Below are 21,579 nucleotides of genomic sequence, written 5' to 3'. Positions count from 1 at the left end.
TATTTTTCTTTGTTTGTAAATGGATTGTCCCCCAGTTTGTGGCAAGTTAAACAAGATGACAACAGCTCGGCAGCGATACAAAAGCATGTGCTGGAAACCTCAACTTATTAAACAAATGGGGATTGTTTACTAAGGTCAACTATTTTGGTTACTCCAAGGTTGGTAAACACCCAATGAAAAAGAAATAGGAAAAAGTGGAAATTAGATTGATTATTGATTGATGAGGGAGTCACAGTATAGGGGTAGGAAAGAAAAGGCCATACTCAGATCAACCATGATCTTACTGAATGGTGGAGCAGGCTCGAGGGGCTGAATGGCCGACTTCTGCTCCTAATTCATATGTTGACTGTAGTCAACAAATCCCAGAAATTCAAATACTTACAGAATGGGGAGATATAGCTTGGACAGTATTTCTATTATGAATTTCATTTATCTAATGCATATTTCAGACTTTGAGATTACTGTTAGTTGGTAGTGTCCCACATTTCTGCTAGAATTAGAGAAATCTGTGTGGCTTGCACAATGAACAGGACTCGCAACTGCAGTTTGCAAGGCTCCATCTTGTGTTTGGAAGAATTTTAAAATACTGCTGTCGGTGAAGCACAAATGCCTGTGCGCTGCATTCTGAAAAATGACCATTAACTTATCAAGACCACAGACTGAAAATAGCCACTCAGTAAATACCTATACTCCAGATCAGAGCTGTGTTTGTACAAAGCTTCTGCTTTTTCCCAGCGTGAAAGAGTCCATTACTAGGGGGCATAGGTTTAAAGTGCGAGGGGTAAGGTTTAAAGGAGATGCACGAGGCAAGTTTTTTTTTAAAACACAGAGGGTGGTGGGTGCCTGGAACTCGTTGCAGTGGGAGGTAGTGGAAGCAGGTATGATAGTGACTTTTAAAGGGCTTCTTGACAAATACATGAATAAGATGGGAATAGAGGGATATGGTCCCCAGAAGGATAGAGGGCTTTAGCTCAGTCGGGTAGCATAGTCGGTGCAGGCTTGGAGGGCCGAAGGGCCTGTTACTGCGCTGTAATTTTCTTTGCTCTTTTGTTGGAAGCCAGAACATTGCAACATATGGGTAATAACTGCAATTTAATGTAAACCAGCATTTCATAGAACACTTTTCCATTAGGCTTCAGTAACATCACATTGTCGGTTTTAAACACAGCACAAGGGCATTCCAGGTCAGAAGTTCCTTGAAATGTTATCTTCAATTGAACCAAGAACCATTATGCTCTGGCTTGTCTAACATTTAAATGTCATCTCTTAGGCAACCTGCTGTGCCTTTTTTTTAATATCAAATTTATGTGCAAAGTGATGAATGATGGTGCTTAAAGATGCAGCCTTTTCCCATGTCAGACCCCCAGATACCTCCATCAGGGTTAGTAATTGCCCCTGCTGAAATTAATGCTGAGGAATGCTTGACAATCATTAATGTGCTGTGGTCTGTGTGCTAATGAATGGTGGGAATGGATTAGGTACATTTTGTCAAGCACAGGCCATGCTTAAACAGTCAACAGATTCAACAGCTGCTTAACGTTTGAGTCATTTGTTTCTGGGGAAGAGAAAGTTGCAGAAATTCTTCAGGAACACTTATGATCCAAGGCTCTAATGATGCCAGTACAGCAGCTGGTGTGGGAAGATTAATGGCATCTTGTGTCAGAGTAGCTGCTTTCCTCAATTAGGGATTTCTGACATAAGTTGCAAAAGTAAAATGTCACTTAGGCTATTACTTACTTCTCTGCAACATCATGGTACCTGACTAGTGTTAACAACCCCATGTCTATTCTCTTTATTACCTACCTTGATAGGTTATAACATACCTAGCATGTTACTTACATGCAAGTTAACACCCTCATTCTAACAGACATCCACACAATTCCTTGTAACAATTACACATTAAGGTCAACTTTCCTGTCTGGGTTAAATTTGGTTCAGTTTATAACTGTTTTACTTGTGCTACAGAGTCCAAATATGATACTGATGTCAGGGGCTCCACAGTTGTTGACACAAACTGCATGGTACCTCAAAACATCACTGTCCTTCAGCCACCTAACATATACTTTTTTATTCATTCATAGGTCATGGGCGTCGCTGGCTGGCCAGAATTTATTGCTCATCCCTACTTATCCCTGGGAAGGTGGTGGTGAGCTGCTTTCTCGAATCGCTACCGTCCATGTAGTGTGGGTTAAGGAACGGTGATATATTTCCAAGACAGGATTAGTGAGTGACTTGGAGTGAACTTTGCAACCTTACAGGAAACCCTGGTCTAGTAAAAATACACAAGATCATGCCAGTATACTAATTCCACGTGTTATCTAAACTTTACAATTAAAACTAATATACAGTTCAAATAACTCTTCCTCAGGCCCAACATGAAGCTCCCCCCTGGTGAGCACTAACTTTGGAAAGGGTATATTCTGCTGCATGTAGTATATGGAATCCAGCAGAAGATTTATCTTTCAGGTGCAGTATTCCACAAACCCCATTTCCAACCTTCCCTGCTGTGGATTCAGTGTTTGAATGAATTATGATAGCTATTTATAGCTTTAAATTAAGGGGTGGTAGATATAGGACAGATGTCAGGGGTAGGTTCTTTACCCAGAGGGTGGTAAGGGATTGGAATGCCCTGCCTGCTGCAGTTGTAAATGCGCCTAGTTTGGGGGCGTTTAAGAGATCCGTGGATAGGTTTATGGATGGTAAGGGTTTGGTTTAGGTTAGAGGGTCATTGTTTTTTTAACTGGTCGGCGCAACATTGTGGGCCGAAGGGCCTGTTCTGCGCTGTAATGTTCTATGTTCTATGATGTGTTTGACCAACAAGTTACTTTTTCCCCACTGAAGTAAAGGTACTCCATAGATGTAACTGTAAAGACCACCAATCTGAATGAGTGACTTGTAAGAAATGTCTAATGTACCACAAACTTAATGTGAAACTGCCTTAGAAAGTGCAGAAAAATCTAATTAAAAACAATGTAATTAAATTTCTCAATTTCCTACGCAAACATCAGCACAGAATACTTCTTGGACTCTTATGACCAAAACCTTCAATGTGAAATACAAGCTGAAGCTTCAAGAGTTTAGGCACACTATGATCAAATGCACATTATTTAATAGCCAATTTCAGGTTTCTAATCATTTCAGTGGGACAAACAATTTAGTTTATTAAACCAAAGAGCTCAATGCAAATCATACCTTAAATCGTGGTCAAGGCACAAAGGCCACAGCTTTGGCTGCAGGTTCAGCAAGTTTAATTTGTCTCGGTCTAAACCAGGAGATGGAATGCCTCATAGCAACTTAAAAGTCTCTTCTCAGGAATAAAAACAGTTCATTTCATCCCAGAGATAGCCAATATGTTAAAGCGGAATGTGGAGGAGCAAGACAAGAAAAGGTACAAACTTCACCCTCATTTGTATTCCTACTCATCAGTTCAGAGAGAATTCTCCTCCATGTGAGGGGGAAATCAACGAGTTTTTTTGATAGACTACATAGCAAACTCAAACCGATTACTATACTATACTAGGGGTGGCACACTTAATGGAAATTTTCACTAATTAAACATTTAGAATGGCACATTGCTATTGATTCAGTGAAGTGATTGGTTCATACCCACAGTGCCACACCAAAGGCAATTGGAATAGGAAGCATTTAGAATTCAGAGTACCAGCAGGAAACCCCCGGGAGCTAAAACCAATCAATATTGACCACAATATTGATAGTTATCAAAGAAATGCATTATTTTCAATACAAGGTGCCACCCCATACACTGTACAGAGCTTTATAATCTCCACCCTACCTGGCAATCTGATACTGAGTTAGTGATCCTAGTGGCGCTTCCAGACCCCCCATTTTCTTCTTTCTAATAAGAGAATGAGACTGGTTTCCACCTTCATTGCTTTATGCTACAACACCACTATTGTCAATTTCTACGTGTTATACAATTATTAAAGCAAATGATTAAAATTAAAAATGTCTATAAATGTATTAAACTTTACATAATTTGCATTTCCAATCCAAAGTATCTAAACCTCTGCCTTATTAAAAATTTACCTCCAATTCCATGTCCTGCACAGTGCATGGGCCTGTCCAATGGGAGATGTTCTGTCTTAAAAGTAAAGCAAAAACACTCGGGTCTGGCAAGGAGGATGCCCCTGGCATAACCCTATTAGGAGATTCAGGAGGAGAGGGGTGAAAAATAACTTGGTTTTGGGGAGAGGTGGAGGGAGTTGGAAAAAACTTCAAATGCGAAAGGTGCATATTCTGAATGTGCAGGCGAGAACATTTTTTAAACTTCATCTTTATAAATTATACTCCAATATATTAGAGATCTCACCACAAACTTAATCTGTTGTGTTTTCACAGCGTATGGGACATCAGCAATTTTCTAGAGCCATTTTAACCAGCACGACAGACCAGAGTAACCAATAGGGTTTATTCCTCTCTGAGTTTAGGGTATGTTAATTTGTTAATACAGCGTGAACTCCAGTGTCGCACTGCGTTAAACGATACCAGTTCAACGTGGAAACTGATATACGAACCAACTAATAAATCATTCATACAGGATACACCAAGCAGAGCAGCCAGGTTGATTCACTTTGGATAGCAACTTCTGGTGAAAAGATTTTTTTTAACATTATTTCCTGAAAGTGATTATTTCACACTTGCACACAGACAGTGCATAAAGTGGACAGAACTTGACCCCAGTTACAACTGTCTCAGTTTAGGATAGGCATAAAGTGTTACTGCAGTTATGACTAGCCTAACATCTCAAATACGTCAATATCTCTCATTCTGTATCCTATTGGGGAGTGAGCGGGAAATACTGAATTTGTAACATTGAGATTGCTGGAATCTTAGCTCAATGGGAGAACCTTAATTACAAGAAGTGTAGTTGTTCAAGTCAGTGGTGGCAAACCACACCATCTTAAGGCCAACTAGGGACACGCAATAAATGAAGTCCTTGTCAGAAACACTGCCCTTGCTAGAAAGAAAAGTTAAAAGCAGACATGCAAAATGTGCTTCAAAAGAAGAACAATTGCCACCTTGAAGCACACCCCACCCTAAGTCCAGCTCGAGAAAATTATGGAAAATGCAGAAAGGTAATTCAGATATTACAGGGCCAAAATATAACAACCAAGGGAGCTAATTACAAAAAACATTCTATTTTTACATCACATTTTCTGCTCAAACACCCTCTTCTATTACTTGCGTGAGCAAGTTTTGTTTGGGCACTTTGGTCAGCATGTGAATTTAGCATCACACACAAAATTCTAACTTTAAAACCCAGTGGACAATAAAAGGTAGTTTAAAGAACATCAGGTCTGATTACTTTGAGACCACAATGACATAAATGCTTACAAGCAATATATAGCCACAGCCTAGAATTCATTCATAATATAGCATGGAGTACAAACAGATCAGGTTTTTGAGATTTAAGCACTCAAGTTAGAATTTGCATGGGGTGTCACTGGATATTGTAACCATTGACAAGGAGCCAAGAAAATTACAGGAAATAACCCAAAAGAAATTGTCACCACGAATGTTGAAGCTGTCAAAACATTAAAAACACAAAACGTAGCCCCTGCTCAAATTGGGTAAGAAACAGACTCTGATCAACTTGCCCAAAAGCATCCCAATATGTTTGGATTGAGTACTTGGTAATATGTATCCATATGGCATAACACTAACATTCTCGCCAAACCTCAGACACACAGCCCTCCCACCTTGTTCAAGTACTTGTGTCTGGTGACCAGTCAACAGTTTCTCTATTGTAGTTTCATCTGTTCTATTACTGTGTTCACCAGAAACACTTGTCTGGAATAGCCCAGATAATCTGTACCATGACACAGACATCTCAAAGTATTTCATCCACAGAGGCATGCCATCTAGAAATTGCACTGGCGTAGGTTAACATTTATTACCTTGGACAATCACCAGAATCAATTGCCAATCTCTAGCTTGTGAAGAGACTATAATGGCATCAATACTGGGGCTTCCTCAACCTACTTCACACAGGGTCAGCTTAGTGCCAATGAAAATATTTCTTTCAGCATTTAAGCATTTTTAAATATTAAACATATCACTTTGCACAGTCCTGTAGAGTTGGATTATTGACCAGTATGATTAGCATGCCACCTCTAAAAAGAGCATGTGATCTCTCCAAATACAACAAACAAAAGAATTTTGATCCACTGAGCAATTTCAATGAATGCCATGATTCACCAGGGCGTACAATTGTGACAAAAACTTAAACAGAAGCTGGGCAAGTCTTTAGATTGTGTCATTATGAAAGAACTCTCTTCCAATTCTTTACACAGCATCTGGCAGAGGTTTAAATATTTTCTTGTTGAAAAAGTTGTATATTGTCTATATGAGCAAAGCAAAAATATTTCTACAAGTTACATGGGATTGGCCTGATAGTAGGCTATAAAGTATCCTACACAGTAGAGAGCAGTGGCTCATTTGCTACAAGCAGCAATTGGAGTTACACATCCTTGGATTACCCTAAATGGTCATGGACACTGTAGGATTGAGCAAGGAGCAGGATGACTTATTTTAGAGGTGATTCACTACCCAACTGATCTGTTGAACTCGCATGCTGCTCAGGGATTCCCTCCAGGATTTTATACACTTAAGCTGCTCCAATCTCAGTAACTAGATTGACTATTTCTAACAGATTTCACAAAGTCCAGTGTGTGCAGCTCAAAATCTTATTACTTATGCAATACTGTTTGTAATTGGCTGAACTCAGAGTTGCACCTTGTGCTCTTCAGTCTGACAAACTCACCGAGTTAGGATAATTCAGGTAGCAGATCGCACAAACCATGTCCTGTGAGGATGATCGAGTGTTCATCTGTCGTGTTCGAGATTTTTTATAAGGGTTTACTACATGACATTCTGCAAAAAGTTTCTCCAAGTTTCCATCAAAGTATCTGTAAGAAGCAATGCAGCCATTGCAAAAATGAGTCAATTTTGTTCAGTTTTCATCTGCTTCGTATAGAAACATTTTTAAAACAGTCTTAACATATAGAAGCATATTAATGGAAAGCTTTATGTTTGCATGCACTAAATGGTCAAAGTTTGCCATGATCATTTCCTGTATCCACACTATGGAACTGTTTGTATAAATCTAGCATACTGCAATTACATACTTGGAGGTACCACAACCCCACCATTGGCACAAATTGTAATTACAGTGTGACCAGTTTACAGTAACAGTTTCCAGTAAAGTTCCAGTACAGTTTCCGGTACAGTGGCAAGCAATGCTGCCTCACTGCGCCAGGGGCCCGGGTTTGATTCCCAGCTTGAGTCACTATCTGTATGGAGTTTGCACGTTCTCCGTGTCTGTGTGGGTTTCCTTCCACAGTCCAAGAAACGTAGTTAGGTGCATTGGCCATGCCAAATTCTCCCTCAGTGTACCCAAACAGGTGCTGGAGTGTGGCTATTAGGGGATTTTCACAGTAACTTCATTGTGGTGTTAATGTAAACCTACTTCTGACTAATAAATGAACTTTAAATGTGGGTACAGGAATTTATTTTGGAAATAAAGAGAGAAAAATACATGGCTAAATAAAACAGCAACTAAATGTTATTCACCACTGTTCCAAATATCCTGCTCTCTAATTCTGCTTCCCATGAATACAACACCACACTTTAACAGGCAGTGAAGACACAGGAGATCAACTAGGTTTACAAAGTAATCTCCTGCCTCTGCTAAAGTGTGCTTTTTAGGCACCACATCACCTCCTGAGACAAATTTTTAGTCGCTCCCATCACGTATGCTGTGATTAGGCATGGTCATGTTCTACACTAGCAGTCATTCATAATGAGAAGTGAAAGGGGAGAAGCATCCAGAAGGCTCTGACTTTGTACTGGACAACGGCTTAGAAAGGAGAGAATCTTGAAGACTCTGGCAACAAACCAACTGAAAAGCTGCAGCAAAATTATGCAAGTCAAATTATTCTCAACAGTTTAATTGAGCTAAATTATGGACAATTGTTTAGTTAAGGTTAATCCAAATGATTTCTCTACCAACTGTACATATTTCACAACATTGTTGACATTGGTTACTTCCCAACCCCAGCACACTAATTCCCACTCCAAATGCAACTGATCTCTTTTTTTATATTCTGGAGTTATAAGCTACAGCAATTTCCATTATTTAAGTGTGCGTGAGGCAGGGCTTTGCAATGTACAGAGGTGCATATCAGGTATCTGGATAGGGATCAGTATGTCCAATACATGAACCAGGCAGCATATTGTTCATTCAAAACAATGCCCCAGGAAACAACAGCAAGCTCCCATTATAATTATATATGGATTTCAAAAGAGTGGTGCTTGTGTCTGGCAGACAGGGCTACTGAAGGGACAAGCTGGGTTGTTTTGTCTGCTGTGACTGGGACCTATGCAGTCCTATGTTCCTCAAGACATTAGCAGCTATCTGAGGGTACTAATTAGATTAATCTAGTAACATACTTGTAACTTGTCTTGAAATCTGCTACGGCTTTCCCTCCCTTTACTTCCCACTCCTAGGAATTAATATTAATGGGTAAAAACGTTTTTAATAAAATAATTTTCCAGAAAGATAAAATAAAATAATCTCCCTATGGGAACTGATGCTCCCCATTTGTACTGTCAGGTGAGCATCATAATTCTTTTCCTGATCTTGGGTCTATACAAACACAAACGATAGCTCATCACTATACTGCAGGTTGCTTCTAGAATGGACATAACTGAGGTGCAGGTAAGCAGCAGCCAGAGGTAACCAATCAGTTCAGCAGTCAAATACAGCGATCTTGGAGTGCTGCTCCATCTAACAATTCCTGGTGGCAGAACTGAACCATTAGTAATTCGACTATTGTAAATATGAAGTAATTAATGGGCAAAATCAAAGTCCAGTTAATACTCCATCACCTGATATCACTATAACTCCATGGAATAATAGACTATAACAGCATTCACTCTGATAGGAACATATAATTGAATGAGCGCCACTGAGCCAGATGGAGTCATGATGGTTCAGTATCTACCAACTGAGGCACTTCCATCTGCTGCTGCATAATCTCATTATGAAGTTTGATTGGTTGGAGCAAAGTTAAAGCGGTGCCCCCAATACCAATGGCAAGAGTGAGCTTAAAACTCACTTGATAATTACGCTCATTTTGCAACAGCACTTGTACTCACATGGCCAATCTATCAGTAGTCTAAAATTCATAGGAAGACCATGGGATAGACAAACACCAGCATGTACAATGGTCTTGCAGTGATGGCCTAGCTACCAATGCCTGAACTAAATCCTCACCAATAAAACCGTAGAAGTAAATGCAAAGCCAGGCAACTTTGCTTTATTGTATTTAGCAGGCAAGTCTAAACAATATCAGACTCCCTCCCCTGGAATATTACAGAGACTCCAAGGCTCTACATCCAGACCCTCCAGATACAGTAACTAGGGACACAAACATCTGCATTAATGATAGCAGAAATAGTGGAGATCAAAAGGCTGATGAGTGAGGAACTTAAAGCATTAATATAAGTAAAGAAAATTAATAAGTAAAAAAAACTGGAGAAATTATTGGGACAGAGCTGCCAAATCTCCTTCACCTGATGGCCTGCACCCTAGGGTAAAAAGAGGCAGCTGCAAAAATAGTGGATACGCAGATTGTGATTTTCCAGAATTCCCAAGATTCTGGAATGGGTCCAGCGTTTTGGAAGATGGCAAGTGTAAGCCTGCTATTCAGGGTCATGCTGCTAACGTTGTCCCATGGCCAAAACAAGGGGTCATGAGCTCAGGATAAGGGACCATCCACTTCATAAGTGAGGAAAAATTTCTTCTCTCAGAAGGTTTTGAATCTTCAGAATTATCCGCCCAGGGCACTGTACATACTCACTCAGAGTATATTAAAGACAAAGGTCGATATTTCTTTGGACTCCGAAGGAAATAAAGGAATACAGGAAAGTGTATTGGAGGTTGAGGATCAGCCATGATTTTATTAAATGGAGAACGATGTTTCACGAGCTGTGCGGCCAACAACTGCTCCTATTTCATATGTTTTTTATTAGAGTACTGTAAAACATGACCAGACAAGTGGGAAATGTGATAAGGAAATACAAGTAGCATTAAATAGCAAGGACTTGAAAGTGGATTGATAGCTTTCTCTAGGTTGTCTTCAGCACAGCGTATCGTTGCGTCACTGTGCCAACATCTGTGGTCAGTTTCAAAACAGAAGTGCTAAGCAATCAGTCAGGTACAATTCAGTGCCCATAGTTACATTTACCAGCAAGTATTTTGCGGTTTTCAATTAATAACCAAAATTGGCCCTTCAGCAGTTTCAACTTAAAAACTCACTTTTAAATCTCTGACCCCTTCTGAAAACAAAACGTGTAAATTTCTGCTGAGTTTGTAAATCAGCAGCTGGGAAAAATTCGGACAAAATAGATTTTACAGTTAATAATGAGCCAAATACCCATATATTCTGGGCAGATTACTTGCAGATTACACAACAGATCATCAGACACACCAAAGTGAGCCAGCCAGTCACAACAATATTACATTTAGTGCCAGTGCTGTTTGAATTGCAGGAGGCTGACATTTGTGTGTCAGTTCCCCAGATTCACATTTCTAAAAATGTCTTCCTAAACTCAACATGTTTGTGGGTCCTCAAATCCATCGTCAAGATTTAACAATAAAACACAGGGAACTGGCTCAGGGGGACAAGCAAACTAGAGGACTTGGCTGGAAAAGCACCTTTGATGGCACTAAGAAGCCTCACTGCTACTGAAGATGCCACAATGCCAACACTGTTATTAGCTTCATTCTGCTTACCAAGGATTTCTCCTTCGCTGAGCCCGAGAACATCACAATTCACTCAGATGTCAACTTCCTGACCAGGGAACAGGCTGGTGCCACCACATGTGGTTTCTATGACATTGCACAATGGTCACCAGGGCCAACTTTGATCCATTTCTTGTAGAAATGCATCGTGGTTATTGTCTCCCATTAAAATTGTTCAAGCCAGTTATCAAAGATAGATATTTCTAGATGGGAGGATCTGTTAACTCCAGCATGTGAAATCATGTTGACAATGCACCCTTACACTGTACATTGCCCCATTATCGCCCCCACAGCAGACAATTTTACCTTTCCATTAGTTTCTCCTTATCCCAGTTGAAGTGGCTGAGAAGTATCCTCGTGATTGTGGCTGGATTCTGGGGGGGGTAAAAGACAAGATCAAATTACACAATGTCCTTTGTTTGAAGCACACTTCCTGTGATTCAGATCTTTAACTGCAGACAGAAGTTGGTGCTAACTCTTCTCTAGGTTTCCTCCATTACCAAACAGTTGACACACAAACGACATCCATAATTGTCATATCGGTGCTAAAGCTCTACAGTTGGAAGAGAACACTTCAGCTGATGCACTGAACTACCGCACGATGCATTTCAAGTATCATTCCCACCTCTGAGTCAGAGGAAGGTTCAACACGCAAGTGAACATAATCTAAGCCGATAGTAGGACAGAGGCTGTGCTGCTATTGTGGAACTATTAAGTTGTAGCCCAGACTGCTTGTTCCAAAGGTTTAACTGCACTGACTGAAAGAGAAAGGAACTTCCCCTTAAGTCCTGGTCAACACTACTCACAACAGGGTTTAGACACAAAATAGCTGCTGCAAACAACCAATGAACCTTAAAGAGATTTGCTTTCTGTAAAACAACTATTTCAGATATATATGACATGATATTGCATAAATTCAGTTCTCTTTCACCATTGCTATCAGTAACAGACCTGTATCCAGTCTTAAAACTGGGACTCCTAACGATGAGTCAACATGGACAATCCCACCCTAATTAGCAGCACAAGTATCGGAATCCACCAAACACAACCATGTATTATAATGTAGCTGAGGTCAGGAGTCTCGGGTTGCTGTGTAATAAGACACTGGTGTACTATCAGGACCAAATGACATGGAATTATTAAAAACATACAATGGTCTTCAGAGAAGCTGACAACTCTAGTTATAGGTGAGTGAATTTTGGTATATACAAGGCCTTTTATTCAATTTTATTTATTCAGTTAATAGAATTACCATACATCCTACCTCACAGGAACTTATCAGCAGTGTGTGATTCAACCATCACAATCTGGAGTTGATAAAGCTGGGGCTGCAAAATTGTAAATAAAAGCACTCCATTAACACAGTGATCCTACCTTGTTTAACACATGGCTGATATACACATTCATCAGCTCTTCATGGGAAGTGGACGTTACTGACAAGATAAGCATTTATTGGCCATCCTTAATTGCCCTTAAGATGATGAGCTGCCATCTTGAATCGCTGTAATCTGAGATGTACGAACACCCACATTGCTGCCAGGAAGGAGTTCCAATATTCTGGTAGAGCGACGATGAAGAAACAGCAAAATAGTTCCAAGTCAGAATGATTGTTCAGGTGGTGATGTATCCCAATGTGCCTAGTGTCCTTGACTTTTCAGGTGGTAGAGATGGCGAATTTGGTGGAGTAGTTGAAATCTTGGCAGCGTATCTTACAGATGGTGCACGCCACTGTACAATGATGGTGAAAGGATGTGAATGCTTAAGATGGTCGACAATGTGTAAATAAAGCAGCCTGCTTTGTTTTGGAGCATTGTTGAAGCTACACTCCTCCAGGCAGTTCCATCATATGCCTGATGGTGGAAAGGTTTGGACTGTCAGCTGGTGAGTCACATCCCCACAGAATACTTAGCCTCCAATCTGGTCTAGTGGATCTAGTATTTATGTGGCTATTTCAGCAAAGTTCCACCCTGGTGGTGAAGAGACACTGTTCCTTCAAATAGGGTATTGCGAGTGCAGTGAGAGCTGCTCCTACCCCGTATGTATTGCAGGTGACATTATACAGACAGTTTAAAAAAAAACTCAGAAATGAAATGGCTCAGATGCCAAGAGAAAACCTGAGGCAAGGGTCAGACAAAACAAAGTCCTAATATAAACATAAAAAAAGTGCTAATTGTTCACCTGTATTGTTCAGTTAGCCAATAGGTCCAAACTGGCTGCCATATTTCCACATAAACACAAGTTGGTACACAAGTGCCTGGAAAGTGCTTTAGGACCCCAAGATTGTGAAAAAGACTATAGAACACAAATGGTCTTTCTTTTTAACCAATCTGCTGAATCTGCAATGAATGAGGACAGAGCGGAAAGGGACAGCATATCACAAAAACCTTGAAAAACAGTCAATTCTTCAGGAGTGATATTCCTCACATAATAAAAAAAATGATGAGTCGATAAAAAGAATACAAGCATATGAATCAGAAGTAGGCCACTCAGTCCCTTGAGCCTTTGCCATTCAAGAAAATGACAGCAGACCTGATTTTAACCTCAACTTCACATTCCAGCCTATCCCCAATAGCTTCTCACTCTCTCGCTCATCAAGAATGCAACAGCTTTCCTACGTACCATGAGGTACTGATGGGCACTGATTTAAATAGTTGAACCAGTTCATGCAGTTTTGGAACGGTGTTCAAATTCCCATAAGAGCCTTTGTTGCTAATTTTTAATTAAGAATTTATTTATGGAGTGTGGGAAACACTGGCAAGGTCAACATTTATTGCCCAATATTGAATTACTTCTCATTGTTAGTACAAGAGTAAATATAGCAGCCAATTTGCCCAGTGAGAGAAAACTGAGAAAAAAAAAGCACCATCAGTTGTGACAGTGATGGTGGCTGAGGGAGGAATGTTAGCCAGGACACCAGGTGAGGCGTGAGCTTTACTTCAAACAGTGCTGTGGGATCTTCCACATCTATCCCAACTGGCAGGCTTCCATTTAACATCCAAAAGAAGATACTTCCAACAGCGTTGGACAAGCTTATATGTTCACATTGTATAGAGGGATTGGATTGAGAAGCAAGTGCACTACCAAGTGCCTGACATCAGATATAGAGACCATAAGCACACAAGCAAGCAGGCAACACAGCAAACACCGATTTCAAAGCTGCTGGAAAAGACTCCAGGGGCCTTTCTGAGCTACTACGAAACTTAACTGTACATGGCACAAACTTCATGGTGTAGAGAAACACCACCATCACCTCAGCCCACCCCCACACCAGCTACCCCCTGTGAAACTCAGTTTTTGCAATATTTTAAAAACAGCTGAATAGATGATTGCAACCAGACTTGAGTACAAATACCTTACAGCCCAGATAACAAACATTACACAGAACAAATGAGTGGGTGGAAACCACCAAAAACACATCTCACCGAAGGGTTCAAAGTATGCTGTAAACCTTAACAGCAAACCTCTATGTAACTCCCAACAGAATCACCTCCCTAGGGACTTTGTTCCCTGTAGAACAATCCAATTCAGTCAAGATATAAGATGCTGCAGCTGGAGTACTGTGTGCAGTTTTGGTCGCCACACTTGCGCAAGGATATTTTGGCCTTGGAGGGATTGCAGAGGAGGTTCACTAGGCTGATACCGGAGATGAGGGGGTTGGACTACGAAGAGAGACTAAATAGACTGGGTCTGTACTCGTTGGAGTTTAGAAGGATGAGGGGGGATCTTATAGAGACGTATAAGATAATGAAGGGGATGGATAGGGTAGAGGTAGAGAGCGTCTTCCCGCTGAGAAAGGACAGTCGGACTAGAGGGCACAGTCTCAAGATTTGGGGGGGGGGGGGGTGTACAGAATGGAGTTGAGGAGGAACTTCTTCACTCAACGGGTGGTGTATCTCTGGAATACTCTGCCCGTTGATGTAGTGGAGGCTACCTCGCTAAATATATTTAAGTCACGGGTAGATAGGTTTTTGGTAGGCAAGGGAATTAAGGGTTATGGGGAGAAAGCGGGAAAGTGGAACTGAGCCACTTCAGATCAGCCATGATCTTACTGAATGGCGGGGCAGGCTCGAAGGGCTAGATGGCCTACTCCTGCTCCTACTTCTTATGTTCTTATGTTCTAACAGTAACTAATGTTTTCTAATGTGAAGAAGCACTGTCATTCACAGATGTAGAGTCAGTCATCTATTCAAATCCAAATACCCACCCCCTTTCCTGTATCTTTCTGTGATCTTCCTTTGAAATATTTCTCCAGTTCTGTTTTAAATAACATTATCCTCTCAACAGTCACTTGCGCTAAAACATTTTAGCCATGGTCAATTAATAAACTCAGTGTTCTGTCTAGGATAGTTAGCCACTTGGTATATATAAGGGGCTAAGCATGTGATAATCTTCATAGTCCCTCAATCTGCTACCACTTTGCTGTACAACTCAACATATTTGGATGGACAGAATATATACTTTACACCGCTGGATGTTCTTCACAGTTCAACAGGATACAGGAAGAAACTCCTTACATAATAATACATGAAAGCCATGCTAACAGCTATAATGCTGTATAAATGAATATATACACAGCCAGCAAGTGTGGTTTTGCCACATTATTGTACACAACGGATCTAATTTTTAAATCCTGATCCACAGAAAGCTGCAACAGCATATAAACATTTTAAAATCTATTTACAGACTGTACACTGACTGTAGTAACTGGTGATAAAGAGCGATACATCACTCTGCAGAAATTTAAATGCACACAAACAGTCCACCATTTTGACAATTGTTTGATGACCCTGGCAAAAAATATCAAACTCCCAATAAGCCTAACTACACATTGTAGTAAGCCTTTGCTTAGTGGCTGCCTGCAACATGATTCAGATGCAAATTGCCCCACCCAGACACAAATTTCAGTTTCTGCTGGGCACAGCAGGCTGCCACCATGGCTACCTCTGGGAGAAAGCGGCAGAATAGTTAACCGTGAGCAGCCAAGGATTGGACCACAGCCAGCAGTCTGCCTGCACGCTCACCATAGAGACGAGCTCAAAAGTAATGACGGGCAGGCTTAGCATCATCTCACCCAAACAAAGGAAAAATCATCCATACTGATCCTGGCCAGCGCAACATTAGAGTATTGAACTGAAGGACACCCTTCACTCTGTTCAGAACCCATGTCCGGGACTCCAATACCATTTAAGGTTGGCCCAGAAGTGTCCCAGCCAGCAAAGGTTTATTTTGATCAGCCGCTTGTTTTGGGTAGAAAATCTGAGGTTCCATTCTTCTAATGAGATCAATGGAAACCTGTAACTTTTGGAGGAAGTGTCCAGGCTAAACGCCTCTTGAGCTTGCTGCGCAGAGGAGTCACAATACTTTTACAAAGAATGTACATTACACAAGGAAATTAACACAAATAAGTCAAATTTCACATTATTTAGTTCAAAATGCTCCTCAGCAACTAATCTGTAACGCCAGCACTGCACTAGGTCAAAACACTCCCTCCAACCACAGCCCAAGTTTAGAATGACGGAACCTGGAGATGTACCGTTGACATATTAAAGAAAACGCCATACTCCAACCAGCAGGCTGTGCTGAAATCCTAGTACATCATGCTAAGCCACTGCTGGCTAAAGCCTGAAATGAGAGAGCGCTCACTCAGCTTCACATTTGGAAATAGGACAATTCTGGGAAATCAATTTTCTCTTCTGCAGAAAAAGGGAAGACTGGGCTTGCCACAGCACACCAGATATTTGGATATAAAATTGATCAGTCAGGGTCAATCCCCAAGTCACTTGCCCCAAGGTAACGTATGAAAAATGCCACCATTTGATGCAGGAACTAGAATACAATGAGCAGAATTAAGTTGTACATATCTCAATATAAATCAAGTCATGCATTAATGCAAATCAAGTTATGAATTTAACTGTTGAACTGAAAACTGTGCTCTCTCTCACAGAGCATTAAACGCCAATGTCAGCCTTCCTGATAGTTCAATCAAGAAGACCAAGAGTGTAAACTCAGCCAGCGATGGCCAGATTTGATCCTCAGGAGAGCAGCTGAAGTTCTGATGCCAAGTCAATTAAGTGTGCACATAAGCAATGTAGCACCTCTCCCTCTGTGGCCAGATATCCCTTTGGTATCCACCACAAGAATGGCCATTAGAATCCTACATGGATGTGCAACTGGCACATATGGAACTATATACCAGCATGGACTGGCTCATTCCAGAAATAGGGAGCAAAATGGAGAGAAAGAGAAAGAAAGGAAGAAACAGCTTGCAGGTGCAGCAGGTGGTCAGGAAGGCGAATGGGATGCTGGCCTTCATAGCGAGGGGGATTGAATATAAAAGTAGGGAGGTCTTGCTGCAGCTGTATAGGGCATTGGTGAGGCCGCAGCTGGAGTACTGTGTGCAGTTTTGGGCGCCGCACCTGCGCAAGGATATTTTGGCCCTGGAGGGAGTGCAGAGGAGGTTTACTAGGCTGATACCGGAGTTGAGGGGATTGAGCTATGAGGAGAGGCTGAATAAACTAGGCTTGTACTCGTTAGAGTTTAGAAGAATGAGGGGAGATCTCATTGAGACGTATAAGATGATGAATGGGATGGATAGGATAGAGGTGGAGAGACTCTTCCCGCTCAAAAAAGACAGTAGGACTAGGGGGCACAGCCTCAAGATAAAGGGGAGGCGGTTTAGAACGGAGTTGAGGAGGAACTTCTTCACTCAAAGGGTGGTGAATCTCTGGAATTCTCTGCCCGTTGAAGTGGTGGAGGCTGCCTCGCTAAATATTTTTAAGAAGCGGGTTGATGGGTTCTTGATGAGAGAGGGGATTAGGGGTTATGGGGAGAGGGCAGGAAAGTGGAACTGAGCCACGACAGATCAGCCATGATCTTATTGAATGGCGGGGCAGGCTCGAGGGGCTGGATGGCCTACTCCTGCTCCTATTTCTTATGTTCTTATGAAATCAACTTGTATTGAACTGGAGCCTGAGCTTCAAATTCTGGAAAAGCATCCCTGGAGGCCAATTAAGCTTCTGCTCAAAATAGCAATTGCTTTTGTAAATAACTTGGGGAATTTGATTTTCATCATCCTAGAGGTTACTGGCTTCACTTCTAGTGGTTCTGGCACTGCCAACCAAAAATACCCCACCTCATCCATGTACTGGGATCTCTATTGAAAGAAAGCAGCATAACTGAATTTTCTAATGGAACACCAAATCCTTCAGCTGAAGGACACAAGTGGTCAACACTTGAAATGTCAGGTTCCAGTCACCACTGGATGTTAGTTCCAAAAGGATACTTTCCCACGACTGTTCAGTGTGTTGGCTGGAATTCCAAAGGTTACCCCTCTGTCAACCCTGACAAATCAATGTGGACAAAGGATTTAAACAACGTTTCCATTCCTGATTGTTCAATAACCCCATGGACATGAATCTCCAGTGAAGAGTGGATCAGGCTCGCAGTAAATAATTCATCCACACTGTTTAACTTGGTCTTTGAGAGTTCACTAGGTTTGAAAATCTTTTGTTACTACAAACTTAGCAAATTAATGTTTCACATTACCCAATGAAGAACTTAAACATAGATTTGCTGAAAGGGCAGTGAGAGACACCCATGTCAATATAACTAACATGCTGAATCCCAGAAGGTTGGTGACCTTCAGTGTTGGCATTTAATCCAAGATCTATTACCAAGCACATCAATGATAACAAAAACTCCAAAGCACTTCAGGTCTTCAAAGATACATGGCCAGTTCTTATTAAAAACCTGGCTAGTTCTTATTAGGAACCTGAATCTTTAAGAGGGAGGATGTGGTGCCAATTAATGGGTCGCTTTGTTCTGGACAGTGTCAAGCTTCTTTTTTATTAGAGCTGACTCATCCAAGCTGGTGGAGAGTGTACTCCATCACACTCCTGGCTGGTGCCTTATAGATGGTGGACAGGCTTTAGGAGTCAGGGTGGTCAAATCACTCATCACAGAATACCTATGCTCTAATATGTGCTACCAACCACAGTATTCACGTTGCTGCTTCAGTTAAGTTTCTGATCAATGGTGATCCTAGCATATTATTGACGGGCGTCCCAAGATTCAAACGTGGCTGCTATTTCAGGTGATGAGTTTACCACAACCTTGCAGAAGGTTTGTTTCCATCTGCTGGGAACACAGTCTGTGTTTATGGATTTTCAGTGTCAGGAACTGCAATAAGATTTTCATGCAGCCCAATCCTATTTTGCTTAGGTCCAAGAGTAGCTTATGTACAGGATTAAGTTCAGTATTTTGCCCATTAATTCCTACTATAATTCACTTCTATTTTCTTCTCGGATTCATTTTTATTATGATCAACACTTCACGGAATATCACCTTTTTTAAAAAAGGACAGCCATTGCAGATTGGCATCATGGTCCAAAGAATATCCTGCACTGACTCCAACTCAAATCATTCAATACTAACACTAGAATTCCTCCACTTTGTGAAGTGAAACATTTTAAAATGAGCATTGCCTCATTTTTTTCCAACCATGCATCAAATACAGTTGGTTAACACAGGTGGAAGGTTGTCAGATATAAACAAAATTAGAAAATGTTAAATAGAAATATTCAGCAGGTCAGGCAACATCTTTGGAGAAAGAAACAGAGTTTTTAGCTCAAAGACCTTTTGGTCAGAACTGGTTTCCAAAGCCACTGAGTCATGGGATTACAGAAACCTGGTTTAAACCTATCGGATTTAAGCAATTTAAATGTTGGGGCCAGCAGCCTCACGTTATACATCAATTTTGGTTAAATATCATTACAACGTGTATTTCAGGCAAGCTCTCACCTTAATCTCTTCCACAACTAAGTCCAAACTCCCACATAAAGACTCAACTTAATGTTCCCATTCATCCATTTCCAAATGTTGCAGACAGAGGTATAGGCCAGCTTGTGATGTGATCACACCTTTGCTAATAGTTGCATGCAATGCTTTCAAGAACACAAAACTTGTGTTAAGTTAAACAATTCAATTTTCTTTTTATTGGAGATGTTTCAGTGGAATGGCAAGGACAGCGCAGGACAACACCAAGACAGAAAACTGCTGGCAAGAAGACAAGATAATTCGAAGAGCAGCAGCCAACTTGGTTATTACTAACATTAGTTGCTCAAGCCAAGTGATCCAAATATCAATTTCAGCCAGTACAGTAAAACTGCAGTGCAATCAAAAGGACAGGCAGAATAAAAACCTATGAACTTTAGCTAATAAATTTAAAACTACCCCTATTCTTGAACCAGGAATATCGAGTACAAGAGGAAAACATGAGGCCGACTCTGTCCACATACCTGCAAACAATCAGGGGCTCAGAAAGATTTCATTGTGTTTCCCCAACACACAATGAGCACAGAATCCGTGTCAATGTATTCGACAAAACAGGGGATCAGACTGACCAAAAAATAGGCAAACTAGCTGTCCTCCTGGCACTTGGTCAAAGTCCCAGTGAAACCCAGAAAACCCTGATCAAAACTGGTCAGTCATACCAAGTCCCAGGAAAGCAGCCAGGGAGAAACCATTCACTCATTCTGCCCACACAGACTGGCTGAGTGTCCTCCCCATATTGTGCCTCTCAATCTGTTATGCCCCCACACAGCTCTCCCCCTCTGCCTCAGGCTACTTTATCTCCACACTGGAGTCCAGGCCTCATGTCTGAGGCCTGCTACCTCAGGCTTTCGGCGGGTTTTCCTGCGGCGCACTAGCCGGCTCGGCCTTACCTCGATGACCTCGTTGACCTCCCGGATGCACTCCACCATGTGCTGGACGATCTGCTCGGCGCTCAGCACCTCGTAGCGGTAATCCTCCTCCTCCTGCTCGGCGCCCAGGCCGCCTAGCCCGCCCAGGCCTCCCAGGCCGCCGCCTCCTCCGCCAACCCCGTCGCCATCCTGCCCGGGCTCCAGGCCCGGCTCCTGCATCTCCACCTCGCCGATCTCGAAGTTATCCTCGGGCTCGCTCTCCTCGCTGTACTCATCCTCATCATACATGTAGCCCTCGTCCGAGTCCATGCTGCTGTGTGTGTGAGGGTTAGTATGAGGGCTGGTGTGTGGGGGTTTGTGAGGACTGGTGTGTGTGGGGGTGTCCCTGCCTCAGGCTCCGCTCTCTCTCACTCTCTCTCTCTCCCCCCCAACCCCCTCCCCCCCGGGCAGCGTTACCGCAACAAAGGGACTGGGCCGCGCTCTCTCTCCCGGCGACACCCGCGCCACGGCCTGCGCCCACCCGCCAGAGTCGTGCCGTCACTTCCGCCCCACTAGCGAGCCGCTTCCGCCACACAGCTTGCCCCTCAGTGACATGGCTGGGTTCCACAGCGCGCCGACCTTAGGGCGCCCCGCTCACCGCTTCTCCCAAGCCCCGCCCCTAACCCAACTTCCACTTAAATGGCCCCGCCTCCCTCTCGCTGCCCATCTCGTTAACTCCGCCCCTTCCAGATGCCCGCCCTCAGCCCCGCCCACCTCGCCGCACGACCTATTTAGTCTCGACCTTTTAGCTCCGCCCCCTGACGCTCTCCACCTTAGCCCCGCCCACTTTGCTGCGGGACCTGTGAGCCCCGCTCTTTTAGCCCCGACCCCTCCCGCGCGTCACCCCCAGCCCCGCCCTCTTCGAGGCACGACCCATTCGCCCCGCCGCCTCGCCTCCCCTTCCTCACGTCGATATCCTCCCCCCGGCACGCTCACGTGGCCCCGCCCCCTTACCCTAACCCCCTCACCCCAGCCCCGCCCTTTCCTCCCTCCCGCCAGGCGCCGCCCCTG

General features: G+C 42.5%; 1 protein-coding gene across 2 annotated transcripts in view; it reads right to left on the bottom strand.

Moving 5' to 3' along the window:
- The window catches only part of LOC145360694 (E3 ubiquitin-protein ligase ARIH1), a 64,547-nt gene extending 43,516 nt beyond the window's left edge, over positions 1-21,031 (bottom strand). Inside the window, exons 1-4 of one of the 2 annotated variants that reach the window (XM_080216054.1) lie at positions 20,551-21,031; positions 11,135-11,202; positions 6,785-6,929; positions 3,794-3,856 (exon numbers count right to left, since the gene is read on the bottom strand). In XM_080216054.1, coding sequence (XP_080072180.1) covers positions 3,794-3,856; positions 6,785-6,929; positions 11,135-11,202; positions 20,551-20,838 — 564 coding nt within the window. In that variant the 5' untranslated portion in view covers positions 20,839-21,031. The remainder of the gene's footprint in view (positions 1-3,793; positions 3,857-6,784; positions 6,930-11,134; positions 11,203-20,550) is intronic. The other variant, XM_080216055.1, reaches the window with a different exon arrangement.
- Between the last annotated feature and the right edge of the window lie 548 nt (positions 21,032-21,579).

This window comes from Carcharhinus amblyrhynchos, chromosome 32 (assembly GCF_965287045.1).
Source record: "Carcharhinus amblyrhynchos chromosome 32, sCarAmb.v2.hapA, whole genome shotgun sequence".
Classification (NCBI taxonomy): Eukaryota; Metazoa; Chordata; class Chondrichthyes; order Carcharhiniformes; family Carcharhinidae; genus Carcharhinus; species Carcharhinus amblyrhynchos.
This window is presented reverse-complemented; position numbering and strand designations above follow the sequence as displayed.